This window comes from Scyliorhinus torazame, chromosome 9 (assembly GCF_047496885.1).
Source record: "Scyliorhinus torazame isolate Kashiwa2021f chromosome 9, sScyTor2.1, whole genome shotgun sequence".
Lineage (NCBI taxonomy): Eukaryota > Metazoa > Chordata > Chondrichthyes > Carcharhiniformes > Scyliorhinidae > Scyliorhinus > Scyliorhinus torazame.
The window spans coordinates 212,499,112-212,515,860 of NC_092715.1; the positions used below are offsets into that span (position 1 = coordinate 212,499,112).

The 16,749-nt window shown below is 47.3% G+C and overlaps 1 protein-coding gene across 1 annotated transcript in view; it reads right to left on the reverse strand.

Moving 5' to 3' along the window:
• LOC140429719 (A disintegrin and metalloproteinase with thrombospondin motifs 3-like) overlaps positions 1-16,749 on the reverse strand; it is a 376,678-nt gene that overhangs the window by 73,309 nt on the left and 286,620 nt on the right. The window contains exons 9-12 of the mRNA XM_072517052.1: positions 9,905-10,048; positions 7,894-8,026; positions 3,130-3,243; positions 1,874-2,019 (exon numbers count right to left, since the gene is read on the reverse strand). Coding sequence (XP_072373153.1) covers positions 1,874-2,019; positions 3,130-3,243; positions 7,894-8,026; positions 9,905-10,048 — 537 coding nt within the window. The remainder of the gene's footprint in view (positions 1-1,873; positions 2,020-3,129; positions 3,244-7,893; positions 8,027-9,904; positions 10,049-16,749) is intronic.

Here is a 16,749-nt window from a genome sequence, read left to right on the forward strand (position 1 = left end):
GCGGGCCTAGCCCCTCAAGGTTAGGGCTGGGCCCCCCAAGACGCGGAGGATTCCGCACCTTTGGGGCGGCGCGATGCCCGACTGATTTGCGCCGTTTTTGGCGCCGGTCGGCGAACATGGCGCCAATACCGGAGAATTTCGCCCCATATACCTTCAGCCTCGTCAGTGATGCTCACACCAATTGCACCATCTTATCACAGTCCCTGGTGAGATTGGCTGATCGATGTATGCTGGGAATTGAACCAATATCAGGTCATAGGATGGTTTGAATCATAGAATTATAGAATCATAGAATTTACAGTGCAGATGGAGGCCATTCGGCCCATCGAGTCTGCACCAGCCTTTCAATAGAGCACCCTACTTAAGCTCATGCCTCCACCCTATCCTCATAACCCAGCAACCCTACCTAACCTTTTGGACACTAAGGGGCAATTTTCAATGACCAATCCACCTAACCTGCACAACTTTGGACTGTAGGAGGAAGCCGGAGCACACGGAGGAAACCCACGCAGGCACAGGAGGAAGTGCAAACTCCACACAGACAGTCATCTAAGGCAGGAATTGAACCCGGGTCACTGGCACTGTGAGGCAGCAGCGCTGACCACCATGTGTCTTTTGAATGGACTGAAGCAGTTAACTTTTTAAAATAAATTTAGAATACCCAATTCATTTTTCCAATTAAGGGGCAATTTAGTGTGGCCAATCCACCTAGCCTGCACATCTTTGGGTTGTGGGGGTGAAACCCACGCAAACACGGGGAGAGTGTGCGAGCTCCACACAGATAGTGACCCAGAGTCAGGATCGAATCTGGGACCTAGTCGGCGTGAGGCAGCAGTGCTAACCACTGCGCCACCGTGCGGCCCCTGAAGTAGTTAACTAACAAACTATGGCATATCTTGCTGAATTTCACATTGCAAGGGTGGCACGGTGGTGCAGTGGTTAGCACTGCTGTTTCATGCCACCGAGGACCCGAGTTCTATCCCGGCCCCGGGTCACTGTCCGTGTGGAGTTTGCACATTCTCCCTGTGTCTGCACTGATCTCACCCCCACATCCCAAAGATGTGCAGGGCAGGTGAATTGGCCACGTTAAATTGCTCCTTAATTGGAAACAAAGAATTGCGTGCTCTAAATTAAAAAAAAAGAATTTCACATGATCAAGCAACCACGGAATCATGCAACATACGAGAAGGCTTTCCGGCCCAACGTACCTCTGCTGCGTCTTTGAAAGAGCTATCCAATTAGTCTAGACTTTCCCTGCCCTTCTTCGTAGCTATGTGCCCTTTTTCTTTGTATGAATTGATTTGTTTCTCTCTCAAAATTACAATGGGACCATACAAGTGAGTATGAATCAACAACATTGCATCATTACATTGCACATTATTACACTGACAGCACCGTCTCTGAAACATGCTCCCCTTGGAGAGAAGGCTCTGGGAATTCAGCCTCAGAAAGCCTCAATCTCATGGATTATTTTCTTTCTACTGGAACTGTTGATTTCTATGTATTCGCATTCATTTACCGTGCCTTCAATAAGAGATAAAAGGGTTAATTAAGTTATCTGGCGAGAGGAATTGGTCAAGGCCACGATTGCAAATCCAACAGAAAGCGAGTCAGCAGCCTGTCAAATATTCTTTCCCACTGAAGTAAATGGAAAATCAGGCGTGGTATAAATTGGACTGCCAATTCATTTTTAGCAGCTTTATGCTACTGCGATGAGTTGATTTCACCCGCCTCATATCATAGCTGTCACAACATGACATTTCTCAGCAATTACTTAATCGTGTTGGGAAAAGCATGTTTTTGAAGAAAATCACTTGATTCATTATTGGTGATGTTCCTAACGAAAACATCAATCACTGTAGAAGCCACTTACACTGGGTTATTGCACTGTCGAGTTCTAAATCGGACACCAGAACCACAGGTTCGAGAACAGGACCCAAGTTTGCTCCATGATCCCCAGTTGCCATCCAGCCTTAACTGCTCTGAAGTCTTCCACAAACAATGACCCTGGTAGCACCACTGATAATTCCAATAAAAGACAAGTTATGAGTTAATTTCTTCTCATTGAAAGTCTAATCATGTTTATTGGCAGGTTATTAGTGCACTGCACATTATTACACCAACAGTGTGTTATTGAATTATCCACTATTACACATTCAATGCATTGTTATATTGGAATCACATTACCACATTATTGATGTGTTGTCACAGTGCATTTTTGCATTAACAGCATCTCGTTGCACATTAGTTCCTCAAAATAAATATTGAGCCATTGACAAAAGAGATCATAGAAAAAATAGCTTACCCTGACATCATAAATCTGTCAATCAATGCAAATATTTCCCTTCCCTGCACCTGTCTCAACTAAGTAAATATTTTTATGGGAGTCAAGGCTCTCAGCCAAGCTTCATTATGCATCATGCTTTGCTGAGAGTCCAGACAACCATAAAAGGATTTTATAACTCCCGATATCTGACTCGGAAGTGAAAACCCAGGTCATAGTCAATCTAGGAAAGTGTTTTTATCTAATAGAACTGCATATCCCAAATCACTTAAGTACAGATATGACTATTCAAGGATCATTGCAGCTGTGAAACAAATGCGGTCACCAGATTTACTCTGATTGGGTACAACCCTCCATTTGCAATGGTTCAACACTGAACTTGTCGATTTGAGTTTTGTTGGCAAATAGTGAATTGAGTTTGGATATACCAGTTAGAATGTGCATCATTGATTTCACTGTTTATGTGAAAGCTTACTTCCATAGTTGGAACTAGAGTGAGAACTTCCAACAAATTTCTCAGCCTATCTGAGTTCTCGAGCTGGGAGCTTGAAGAAGTAGTTATGGAGATTATTGGAACATTTCATGCGAAGATTGTTTAAACACTTCAATGGATCTTCGGAAGCCGTTGAGAGAGGACACTCGATTTAGTGGGAGTGTACTTCATCTCAGTCTTCTACCCTATTGCACTGATCTGTAGTCTAGTTGGAGATATAGTTGCAGTTTCCAAAACATTCTTGACTCTATAATCCATTCAATCCAGGACCAGGTGCGTAATATGTCATTGCTTAAAATGCATATCATTAATTTTGTCCAAAACAAGTAAGAGTGTTTCAGAGCCAACTCACCTTTCCAGGCCCACACTCTGTTCCATCTAAGGGAGGTCCTTTCTTTGTCTTACAGAAGAATGGGTTGTCAGGATGGCTGCACCATAGCTGCTTACATGGATCAAAGGTGCGAAACTGTAACCACAGGAAAATGAAATTGGCTTTTTTTCTTACTAGAAGATCTTTAATAATTAGTTGATTGCTATTTTTTTAATAGATTTAAGGTTCAAAATCAAAATATATTTTTTCCCCATTTTGGAAAATGATGGTAAATATATGACATAATTTTATAGGTGCCTCATCCCATTGAGGAAATTCATAGGTCAGGACTTTGTTAGTCAAACAATACATGGCCATCTCAATGCTCCTGCCTACTAAGGGGCCATATTAAGATTAGAGTAGATGGGGGGGTGGGGGCACGGTGGTGCAGTGGTTAGCACTGCTGCCTCACGTTGCCGAGGACCTGGTTCGATCCCAGCCCCGGATCACTGTCCGTGTGGAGTTTTAACATTTTTCCCGTGTTTGCGTGGGTCTCACGCCCACAACCCAAAGATGTGGAAGGCAGATGGATTGGCCATGCCAAAATTAGCCCTTAATTGGAAAAAAAATCATTGGGTACTTGGAAAAAAAGATTAGAGTAGAGATAGTGTTTTAATACTGCAGGGCTGTTTCTGTGATAAGTGCTTTGATCTCGTGAGGCTCAATGTTGGGAGTAGAGTGGAGATAGTGCTACAATCATTGTTGGACTGATTTTTTGATACATGCTACTGTCTAGCTAACCTCCATAATGGCAACTTGGTGTAGATATGGGTATAACAATACAGGACTGATGCTATGACTTATGTTCTTTCATTTTTGGATATCTGCATCACAAAATTACCATATGTATCTTTGACAACTTACTTCTCTTGACATTAAGGTTGCTAAGTGAAATAGGCACCAATCCCTGCTGTGAGGGCTGGCTTCGTGAACTTTCATAAACACATAGGGCGGTATTCTCCACCCCCCCCCCCCCCCCCCCCACCGGGTGGGAGAATCGCGGGGGCGCCGCGTGAATCGTGCCACGCTGCCCAACCCCCGCACGCGATTCTCCCCCCCCCCACTGAAAACAGCGCTGCGCGAATCGCGCCGGGCCACTTGGGAGAATCGCCGCAAACGGCGAGCGGCGATTCTCTGACCCGGATGGGCCGAGCGTAGACGGCCTGGTCCCGCCGGCAATGACCGGGTGTGGAAGGCTTGGGGGGGGGCCTGTGGGGGGGGGGGGGGGCTCTGTTCCCGGGGGGGGGGAGGGTACACGATCGGCATGAACCGATCGGCAGGCCGGCCTCTCTGTCGACGGGCCTCCTTTCTTCCGCCGGCGAGCCTGGATCCATCCACCATGTTTGTGTGGGGCGGCCTGGGGGAGGATGGCCACCGCGTATGCGCTAGTTGCCGTCGGCCCAACTGCGCATGCGCAGGACCCAAGGCGCCACGTTTTGTATGTGGCGCCGGGTCTCTGACGTCGTGCCAAGGCCACGCCCACGTAAATCGCGCGACGCCCCTGCTAGCCCCACTGAGGGGGGAGAATAGGGTTCTGGGAACGGGTGCCGACGCCGGAGTAAAGCACTCTGGTTTTTACTCTGGCGTCGGCACTTAAGACTCCAGTTGGGAGAAGCCCGCCCACAGTATGCAAATAAGATGGATAATTTATACAATATCTCTTGGTATACCACAGTGTGACAATATCGTCATGGTCGCACAAGATCTATCTAAAGCACCCTCAGATGTCTTTTTTATATATTTGTTCATTGGATATGGGTGATACTGGCTAGGCCAACGTTTATTGCCCACTCTTAATTGTCCTTGAGAAGGTGATGGTGAGCTGCCTTTACATTTGCAGGGCATAATGCAAGTAAGTAATATTTGTTTTGTACTTACAAAAAGGGGAATCCACACCGAGTTGAGCAAAAGATGAAAGGTTTATTCCAAAGCTTCAGATACGCGGTTCCCAGCCACACCCAACTGGGTGTGTATTACAGAGAGTGATTGAAGCAGTTACACAGGAAGTGATTGAAGCAGTTATACAGGAAGTGATTGAAATGGCCCCACCCCCTTAGAAGCACATATTCTGCAAAGGGCCCTGGGAATACAATCGCCCCAACCCCGTAAGTGCTGCCAGGTATAGGTTATGACAATTTGGTTCAGTTTATATATCTGCGTGTTTCTATTTTAAGAATAATAATAATCTTTATTGTCACAAGTAGGCTTACATTAACACTGCAATGAAGTTACTGTGAAAAGCCCCCAGTCGCCACATTCTGGCGCCTGTTCAGTTACACGGAGGGAGAATTCAAAATGTTCAAATTACCTAACAACACGTCTTTCGGGACTTGTGGGAGGCATGAATAAAATGGATAGCCAGAGACCTTTTCCCCAGGGCGGAAATGGCTGTCACGAGGGAACATAATTTTAAGGTGATTGGAGGATGGTATAGGGGAGATGTCAGAGGTAGGTTCTTTACACAGATAGTGGTGGGTGCGTGAAATGCACTGCCAACGAAGGTGGTGGAGTCAGAGTCATTAGGGACATTTAAGTGACTCTTGGACAGGCACATGGACAGCAGAAACTTGAAGGGGTGTAGGTTAGGTTGATCTTAGATTGGGATAAATGGTCGGCACAACATCGTGGGCTGAAGGGCCTGTACTGTGCTGTACCGTTCAATGTTCTATGTTATGAAACCGGGGCACCCGGTGGAAACCCACACAGACACAGGGAGAATGTGCAGACTCTGCTCAGTGACCCAAGCCGGGAATTGAACCGGGGACCCCGTGCTGTGAAGCAACAGTGCTAACCACTGTGCTACTGTGTCACCCATATCTGGCCCTGTTGAGTTTATGTTCAGATTACATGGGTGATCTGACACAAATCAATACTTGCACAAAAGGTCTTAGGCCCTCCATGCCTGAATTTCTACTCAATAGCTGGGGCTTATGACTGGCAACTATCATTTGTGGCACACAAGTGCGAGGTGTCGGTGAGAGGCGTGGCTAAGAACTTACTTTATATTTTTATAAAATAGATATATTATCATGGTTAATTTATAACATTTTAAAAACTGGAAAAAGTCTTTAAAATGACTGAAGCTATGGCTGGCTATGATTCAAACAAAAGGAACCTTTGCATTCAGAGAAGCTGACACATCTTTATCTCTGAAGAGGCACTAATGCCCGATGAGTTGCAGAAGACCAACTTGCATTGGAATTATACAAAGGCCATTTGTGTTTCTTAAACCAGGCTGAGCCAAAGGAAACTACCTATCTGCTAGGCCAAAGGACCCTAAAACATTTTTTGAAATTCTTAATGATTTTGAAACATGAACAATGTCGAGTCCAGACTAAGGTATATACATACTTTTTCGAAGCCAAATTGGGGAGGTGTTAATCACATGATTCCCCCCACTCCCACCCCAAGCTGGCGTAGCCTGCGAAGCTTAAAATTCAGTCCACCGTCTTCCATCAACCAATCAGCCTCTGAGGAAAAGGACTCTGTCCAGGTTTGAATATCTAACACCACCTATGCTTTTTCTCCTGGAAGCTCTGTAGCATCGCCTACAAGATTAATTAACCTCTTCATGCCCATCTCATCGTGGAAGTCATCTCTACTGGAAAAATGAATTATCCAGCATCAGTTTCAGCCCCCTGACCTTTCTGAATGCCAGGGTGGAAAGGGCACTGCCAAGGTGCCAGGCTGGCAGTGCCAAGGTGCCCAGGTAGCATTTTGCCTATGCGGGGATTGGGCTCAGGGATGCCCTGCCCGTATGTGGGGAGGAGCTCGAGGGCCCTCCAACAGGTGAGTTGAGGCATTGGCAGCGTCCGGGAGTCGTATCGGTGGTCGAGAGATCAGGTCACCATGCTCTCTCTGGCGAGCGAGCTCCTCAGTGCAGCAAATGCGACTGACTGCGGCCTCGGTAGGGCACCCCCCACTAAAACAACAGAGTGTTGTTTGATAGCGGAGTCATTCCCGGCTCTACAAGTACCGCTAATCCTGTCCAGAACGGGACTCTTTAAATCGTACCCAGGGTTTTGGTGTGAATTCCACCCCAACTTACACACCGTCCCCTAACCCGAATGTTGACCAACCACTGGGAGAGTTCCATCACTGTATTTACACTTTACTGAATAATGCTTATTGCGTGAAACAAGCTCGATCACCATTGCTGTGGATCCGCAGCCTTGCAGGATTTACCCTGAAATGTTGGTTTGAATTGTGAAGGAAACACTGATGTATTTGACCAGGTCTGAGTGCTCAGCCTAGTTATTTTTGTTCCTTTGCCTCCCCGCCATCTCATGTCAACAGTGGCTCTTGCCAGGACAGACACCTGCAGACAAATAGCCCTGCGGTGCCTCGATGAAATAGCCATTCTTCATCTGAAAGCTGAGGCAGTGAGTGTTGGCCAGGGCTTAATCAGAGGAGGCTTTAGAGTCAGGTCTGATCCTGTCCTTGCCCAACATCCAGATCAGGGCACTTCCTGTCAATCTGAGGTGGGCACCCACCATTGACCTTTTTCCCAAGGCACTGAGGTCAATTGATGTGCCAAAACGGCTAAGCCAGTTAAGGTCAGGTGATTTAGCACATAACAATGAGTCAAACGTGAAACTTATTCTCACACCACATGTTACAGTTGACCATGAAAGAGTTCCATCTCCAATCTACAATGTTTATTGCTAACTGCCTGATCTCACATTTCAGTGTTACTTCAATCCCTCTCTTTCACAGTTGTTAGGTGATTATCATGGCAAAACATACAGCTGTGCACATCTTGTAGCCCACACCAAAATCAAAGCGGCATTGTTCGTCCATTGAATAGTTTATCCCTGGCAGTTCTGGAAGTTTGGGCCAATCATGTTCAAATGGGTCATCCAGGAGGCAGTCATAGGAACTGTAGGAAGAACAAAAAGCAGATGGAATCTGATCAATTCACTGGAATCTTTTCCCCCCCAAGTATTCAAACTTTCTAGATTATGCCAATAAATCCACTGGGGATGCTGTAGCAATTGGGTAATTCCACATCAATTTTTTCCAGTGGCAACCATACCTCACTCGTAGTTTTCCAGGAGGATTCCTTTCTCAGTGCTCACCCACCTGGAGACACTGGATCATCGAATCCTTTCCTCAATGCATACTTTGGGTTCAAGCAAGCCCAAGCGTGGACACTGCTGATACTTTGTGACCATATTTGGTCTCTTTCAACGGAGAGAACACTATAGATATGGGGCATCGAGCAGTGATGGAAGCTGCTTGTCCCATTGACTAGATAGAGCCTTTGCCAATACTCAGAACTCTATAGTTTCACTCTTGTTATGTTTGTCTCAAATGCACTGGAACAAAAAAGATTGCACGTACAATTTTCTTAATATTGCAAGCTCTGGTCATGCATAAACGCATTGCAGACATCAGGAACATGTGCATTGCTAGACAAAATAATATTGGTGCCTTCTATAGTCCGCATAGCCACATGATCCAATAATAATGAAGTTATTGACCATTCATAGCAATCAATCTCTATCAATTAGTTTACAACAAACCCAGACCTGAAGCAAGCAAAACACCAGGAACAGACAACTTGAGAACCATAAGCTCAAAGTCACCTTTTCTCACAAACTTCCTACTGCTACTATTTGTCATATCTCAAATGTATCCTAACACAATGTTATTTCCTAAAAACCCACAATATACAGATTTTATTTTTCATAACCTCCCTCATCATTTGTTCAGTGGCAATTTTAAGTACTTAAAGTATTTTAAGTACAGACTCACCAACCAAATTTTCCTCTAGCCACTTTGGCAAAACCTTTTGTTATTTTAAGAACCTCCATTAAATCTGATCTTAACCTTCACTGTTCCAGTGAAAATGATCCCAGCATTTCAAGTTTTTCCTTGTTACTATAATTGATTATCACTGACAATAAATACCCTTGTGGATCTACACTATACATTCTCTCTGTCCTTTCTACAGTGCTCTAATGAGGCGAACCAATGGTTAAACCTTCCATCCAAAATAAAAAATGCTTCCTCAAGTCTCTCTTTGTACCTGTAATCCCACATTCCTGGTAATATCCTGATGAACGTATGTTTTGCTTTTTCCGTTGATCTTATATCCTTTCTGCAATGGAATATCCAAATCTGCATCTTAATTAAAGTATTGTGCAAGCTCAATAATATCGCCTTTCTGTGCTTTTAAATACAAATCGAAGACCTTGAGCAGGCCTTCATTAATCTCATTCTTTTTCTTAATTTTTCCAATTATGGGGCAATTTAGCGTGACCAATCCGCCTACCCTGCACATCTTTGGGTTGTGGAGGTGAGACCCACGCAGACACGGGGAGAATGTGAAAACTCCACACGGACAGTGACCCAGGACCAGGATCGAACCTGGGACCTCAGCGCTGTGAGGCAGCAGTGCTAACCATTGTGCCACCCCACTAATCTCCTTCTTAGTTAGGTCTTCATTCTAGCAACCCGGGGCTTGATAGAGGGAGTATCTAGTTGGACGGAAATGATAATGCTGCAACCTCGCAGATTATACAGCAAGACATTTGTTCCACTTACGTTGTTTACATTTGTTTGGGACACTGTAAAGGAACTGATCCAGAATTATTTTAAACAATACGTCAACGGGAATGGGCATTGCAGGCATCAAACCTAAAACAGCGGAAATGCCCTCCTGTCTCACTGCAGCACCTTCCTCGAAGAATTAATTTTCAATAAATTCAAGCAACACAGGGCCGATGATTTGAAAGCGTGTTGATGTACTCACTGAAGATATCGTTTGAGCTCTTGCCCACTGCATCGAGACCAATGAAATCGGTGAAATGCAGCTTGGACCAGAGGTGCCATAACACTTCCCATGCTAGTTTCATCTCCACACCGGTTTCCTTGACCATCATGTTCCATTCCAAGGCTACAAGAGATTCAGTAAAACTTTGTTAGAAAGGGGAACAGTTTATATTATTTTGAAAGAGAATTTGATCACATTGCTTTATCTAAGAAGGTTAAAGTTGAATGGAAATCCCTGGTTCACCATTGAGAATGGCTGATTTCCTGGCTCAGTTATAGCAACACTAACATTTTCTGAGTCAGACAATTGAGTTTCAAGTCCCCCCACCCAGGACCAGGGCACATTATCCAGGCTGGCACTTCAATGCAAGGATTACAGGAGAGCTGCATGATTGGAGATAATATGTTCAATCAACACTCAGGCTGAAATATTCTGCCCATTTACGCCGGCGGGATCATCTAGTCTCGCTGGCGGTCAGCCCCCACTGTGGGTTCCCGGGTGGTGAAGGCTGCAAACCTGCCGACAGCGGCGGGAATGGAGAACTCCACCAGCAGCCAATGACTCTGCTGCCACAAAGCACATCATAGGGAGGGAGCAGGCAGGAAATCCCAGTCCCTCTGCCTACTGGTCCAGGGGACTGTAGAGATCCCATGGCAATGGACAACATTGGATCACAGCTAACAATCCACCACCAGCCAACAGCACCACAAACACACTTATTTGCCATTTGTACAAGCTGCTACTCGCATAATACCAGTGCAAGGCAAAAATAATTTGAAGCAAAGTGCTTTAGAAAATTCTGTAGATGTGGTGAAGGACTATGGCCGAGATTCTCCGAAATCCTGGCCAAGTGTTGACGCCGGCGACCGAACAACAGGCCAGCGCGGAAGGAGGTAGGCCCCCTCCGGATCATGGCTGCCCGCCGATCGGAAGCCTCCGATCGCGGGCCTGGGCACCGTGGAGGACCCCCCCGGAGTCAGATCCCCCCCGCCCCCCCCCACCAGGACATCCACAACGCCGCGAGTCTGGGTTCCCGCCAGGTGGTACCAGATTTGAACCATGCTGGCGGGACTCGGTGGAACGCGGCGGGAGTTTGGCCCGTCGCCCGCGGAGAATCGGCTTGGCACCAGAGAGGCATGGCGGGATTCTCGCGCCCCCCCCCCCCCGCAATTCTCCGACCCGGCGCAGGCTCGGAGAAACCCGGCCTATTTATGTGCATTACGTCTTAACGTTGCTGACTGTCACTTCCATATAAGACCATTCAGGTATTTTCTTAATGTTGGTAAAATGACTTCCCTTGTAAGAATTGTGCAAAACATTGCTCAAACCCATTGTGAGTCACTGAATGTTTACCAAAGCAAAATGTTCAATTCGGGGCAAAGCATGCAAATATAATAATAATAATCTTTATTAGTGTCACAAGTAGACTTACATTACCACTGCAACAAAGTTACTGTGAAAATGTCCTAGGCGCCACACTCTGGAGCCTGTTCGGGGAAAATGAGGGAGAATTCAGAATGTCCAATTCAACTAACAGCACGTCTTTCGGGACTTGTGGGAGGAAACCGGAGTACCCTGAGGAAACCCACGCAGACACGGGGAAAATATGCAGACTCCACACAGACAGTGACCCAAGCCGGGAATCGAACCTGGGACCCTGGAGCTGTGAAGTGCTAACCACCATTGATCTGTGAGGTTTCACACCATGTGTTTAACTCAAAATGACACATTCGTTGCTACTGATTTGGAAATGTCATAGAATTTACAGTGCAGAAGGAGACCATTCGACCCATCGAGTCTGCACCGGCTCTTGGAAAGAGCACCCCACCCAAGGTCAACACCTCCACCCTATCCCCATAACCCAGCAACTCCACCCAACACTAAGGGCAATTTTGGACACTAAGGGCAATTTATCATGGCCAATCCACCTAACCTGCACATCTTTGGACTGTGGGAGGAAACCGGAGCACCCGGAGGAAACCCACGCACACACGGGGAGGATGTGCAGACTCTGCACAGACAGTGACCCAAGCCAGAATCGAACCTGGGACCCTGGAGCTGTGAAGTGTAACATTTTCAGCATGGGAAATCAAGGCCTTCCTTTCATTTATAATCATGACATAAACACTCTTATTAAGATACACCAGGGTCCTGGCAGAATCGATTAGAAAGAAAGATTTGCATTTATGGTAGTGCCTTTCATGACTCAAGATGTCCCAAAGTACTTCACTGCTAATAAAATACTATTGACATGTAATCAGTGTTGTAATGTAGAAAAATGAGGCAGCCAAATTGCACACAGCAAGGTCCCCACAAACAACAATGCAACCATGGTTGTAAAAACTCTGGTTGTCAGCATCTGAAATACTATGCTCAGTCCGGGCACCCCACCACCATATATTGGGCGCAATTCTCCCATCGGGAGTCTAAGTGCCGACGCTGGAGTGAAAACCGGAGCTCCCAGCCCCCTATTCTCCCACTCCCGGGGGGCTAGGAGTGGCGTCGCGTCATTTAAACGCGCCGGGCCTTGGTGTCGCGTAAAAGCAACGTCATCCGCGCATGCGCGGTTGCAGTCCTCCCCGAGGGCATCAATCGCGGGCCACACCCCATTTGAGGCCACCCCCCCGGTGCAGGAACCCCCCTCCCCCCACCCCGCACAGGCCGCCCCCCCCCAGCGTTCCCGCGCTGTTCCACACGGCGCCGGCAGGAACCCGTCGTATTGGGCAGGCCGCTCAGCTCATCCGGGCCGGAGAATCGCCGCTCGCCAGTTGCAAACGGCGATTCTCTCAGCGGCCAGCCATGATTCTCACCGTGCAGGTTTGGGGGGGGGGTGGGAGAATCGCATGCGGGCGTCGGGGCGGCGTGGCGGGACACGGCGATTCTACCACCCCAGTGTGGGGGGGGGGGGGAATTCCGGCAATTATCTTTGGAATGCAGACACCAGAATGATAGCGGGACTTAGAATGTTAAATTATGAGGATAAGTTGAATATAGGTTTGGACTCCCTTGAATGTAGATGATTGACTGATCTAATTGAGGTGCTTAAAATGATGAAAGGATTTGATTGGGTAGATAGGGCGAAACGCTTTCACTGCAGTGGCAGTGGGGATAGGGGTGGAACAAAATGTCTGTGGTGTCACAAGGGGCTGTGGGCTGGAAGGACTGTACTTTCCTCCAGTTTCTAGACAAGGGGCTGGATTCTCCGCACCCCGACGCCGAAATCGCGGCCGGCGCCGGAGCAGAGAATCCATTTCCCACACGAAATCGGGACCACCGCAGGTTCCCCGATTCTCCAGGCCCCGTACTCTTCGTGCCATATATCACCTACCTGCGGCCATTGCTGGAGGTCCGCTCCGCCATTCTCCGCCCCCAATCGGCCAAAGTTCCGACGGCATGGATCTAATGTGGTCCTGCCGGTGGAGAAAGTAGCTTGGCGGCTGTGGACTCAGTCCGCGGCTGCCTGAGTCAGTGGCGGGCCGATCTGAGGGCCGGGCAATGTTTGGGTGGACGATCAGGGTCAGGCGCATGGCCGATCGGCCGGTCTATTTTTAATGTCCAGCTCCGCGGTCTGAATCCGCCATGGAGCACGACACGGCCGCTGGAGGCCGCCGCCGTGTGTATGCGCGCCGTCCGACCCGGAAATGCCTGGGCCCATATCTGCAGCAAAAGCTGCTAGTTTTATGCTGGGCCCCTGCTAGGCCCCTGAAGGGCGAGGAATATGTGGCCCTTAAGTCCACAGTTTTTATGACGGCGTGGGGACATAGTCATAAAAACAGAGAATTCAGCCCAAGAGCTTTCCCTACCAAGAGGGCCACAGGAAGTCACATGGTGGATTGATGAGGAATTGGTGCAACAAGGATCAGCTGTGCAGCCTAATCATACAATATTAGCACAGTACTGCGGCCTGCTAAAGAAGAAGGCTACTGGATGAATTAAAAGAACTGTGTGTGCAGAACTGTGTGTAAAGTCCAGCTCAAGGAAGAGTGAGGTATGTATTTCAGTTTTTCTGTTTTGGTGAATGTCTGAAGACCTGTTATGAACATTCACCTTTATATTGCATCTTGTCAATTGTGAGTTATTGAACTGAGAGAACTCCAGCCCATCTAACGCAATTCCCAACCCGTGGCAAATTCGCAGGGTGTATTTTTAAAATTAGAGATGGGTCATTCTGGGGTGACGTCAGGAAGCACATCTCTACTGAAAGGGTAATGGAAGTCTGAAACTCATCCTATAAAAATTAAAGCACAAGTAGATTGAAATTTTAAAAACTGTGGTGATGCATTTTTGCTGGATAAGGATATCGAACAAAATAGATCATCCACAATATCTAATAGAACTTTCTTGAGGGTCTGAATGGCCCACTCCTGCCCCTATGATCCTTTGAGACAAATGAATAATTGAATTGTTTGAATGATGGGGTACAGAGGGATAAATGTTGGATCAGGACACTGGAAGAAGTCCCATGCTCTTTTATGATATGCATGTTAGATGGAACCCACGTTAAACATCTCATCTGAAAGGTGGAATCTTCAATGGTGCAGTACTCCCTCAATGCTCCACTGATATGTCATACTAGCTGCTCTGGAATGGCAATGGAACTCCTGACCTACTGACCTAAAGGCAAGAGTACTACCAGTGCCCCAAGACTGACCCCATTACAAATGAAACACAACACTTACCAACATAACATCAGAAACAATCATTCGATTACAGCACAAAGAATGGTGGGACAATCATTTTAAGAAAGAAAATAACTTAAGAAGACTGCAGGGAAGCCAACGATCCTCGGTTTACAGTGAGCAGTACCACTTGCTTGGCCTTGCCTAGCAACCAGTCCCCTCTTGACAAGACTATAAAGTTTAATGATGAAGTCAAATTGGAGCAGTAGCTATGTTTAGAAAAAGCTGTCCATTTGAACACCAAAAGAAGCTGCAGCATTGCACAGAGGAAAACGTGGTATCTCAAAACAGATCAAAATATAAAAGGCATTAAATGGTGAGAGAGTGACTCTCAAGGTGATGAGGCCAACTGTGCAATCCTGGAAAAATAGTTTCCCATTTTTCTGCTCCCCAGAACTGCTCCCCAGACCTGGAATACCTGACCATGAAGTGCCGCCCATATTATCTTCCATGTGAGTTCACTTCAGCCATTATCACAGCGGTCTACATCCCACCCCAGGCAGTAGTGAGGAAGGTGCTGGATGAACTATACACAGTAATAAACAACTACGAAACAGAACACCCGGAGGCCTTGTTCATCGTGGCCGGAGACTTCAACAAGGCCAACCTCAAGAGTGTACTGCCAAGATTCCACCAGCACATCTCCTGTCCCACCAGGGCCGACAACACTCTTGACCACTGCTACTCAAAAATCAAGGGCGCCTACCGTTCCATCCCCCGACTGCACTTTGGGAAATCAGACCATAAGACGGTGCTCCTTCTCCAGGCATACAAGCAGAAACTCAAGCGGGAGAATCCAGCTAAGAAGGTTGTGCAGTGCTGGTCCGAGGAGACAGAAGCGCTCTTACGTGACTGCTGAGAGACAGTGGACTGGTCCATATTTAAGAACTCAGCGACCAACTTAAATGAGTATGCCGTCACAGACTTCATCAGCAAATGTGTGGACGACTGCGTGCCAAAGATAGTAGTACATGTGTTCCCCAACCGGAAACCATGGCTCAATCGCGAGATTGACTCCCTACTGAAGGACAGATCTGAGGCGTTCAGTGAAGACGACCCTGACCTATACAAGAAATCCAGGTGCGACCTCCGCAAAGCCATCCGGAATGCCATGAGAGAATATCAAACCAAGCTAGAGTCACAGACAGACTCTCGGCAGTTGTGGCAAGGACTAAACAACATAACAGGCTACAAAGCGAAGCCAAACAGTATCTCTGGCAGCAGCGCACCCCTCCCCGATGAACTCAATGCATTCTATGCTAGGTTCGAGCAGGTAACCAACAATCCGCTGGCAAGTGCCCCAGCAGCCCATAATTCACCCATACCCACCATCACAGCTTCCGAAGTCAGATTGGCCTTCCTGAAAGTGAACCCTCGGAAGGCGAAGGGCCCAGACGGGATCCCTGGTTGTGCACTCAGAGCCTGCGCAGACCAGCTGGCAGAGGTATTCACGGACATCTTTAACCTGTCCCTACTCCACTCCGAGGTCCCCACCTGCTTCAAGAAGACCACCATCACACCGGTACCAAAGAAGAACCAGGCAACGTGCCTCAATGACTACCGACCAGTGGCCCTGACTTCAGTCATAATGAAGTGCTTCGAGAGGTTGATCATGAAGCGCATCACCTCCATACTCCCAGAACGCCTTTGGTCCACTGCAATTCGCATACCGCTGCAACCGGTCCACATCAGACACCGTTTCCTTGGCCCCACACTCATCCCTAGAGCATCTCGAAAACATGGACTCCTACATTAGACTCCTATTTATTGACTACAGCTCCGCCATCAACACCATAAACCCAGCCAAGCTCATATCAAAGCTCCAAAACCTAGGACTTGGCTCCCCACTCTGCAACTAGATCCTCGATTTTCTGTCCAACAGACCACAATCAGTAAGAATGAACAACAACACCTCCTCCACAATAGTCCTCAACACCGGCTTCCCGCAAGGCTGCGTACTTAGCCCCCTACTCTACTCCCTGTACACACACGACTGCGTGGCAAAACTTGGTTCCAACTCCATCTACAAGTTTGCTGACGATGCGACCATAGTGGGCCGGATCTCAAATAACGATGAGTCCGAATACAGGAGGGAGATAGAGAACCTAGTGGAGTGGTGTAGCGACAACAATCTCTCCCTCAATG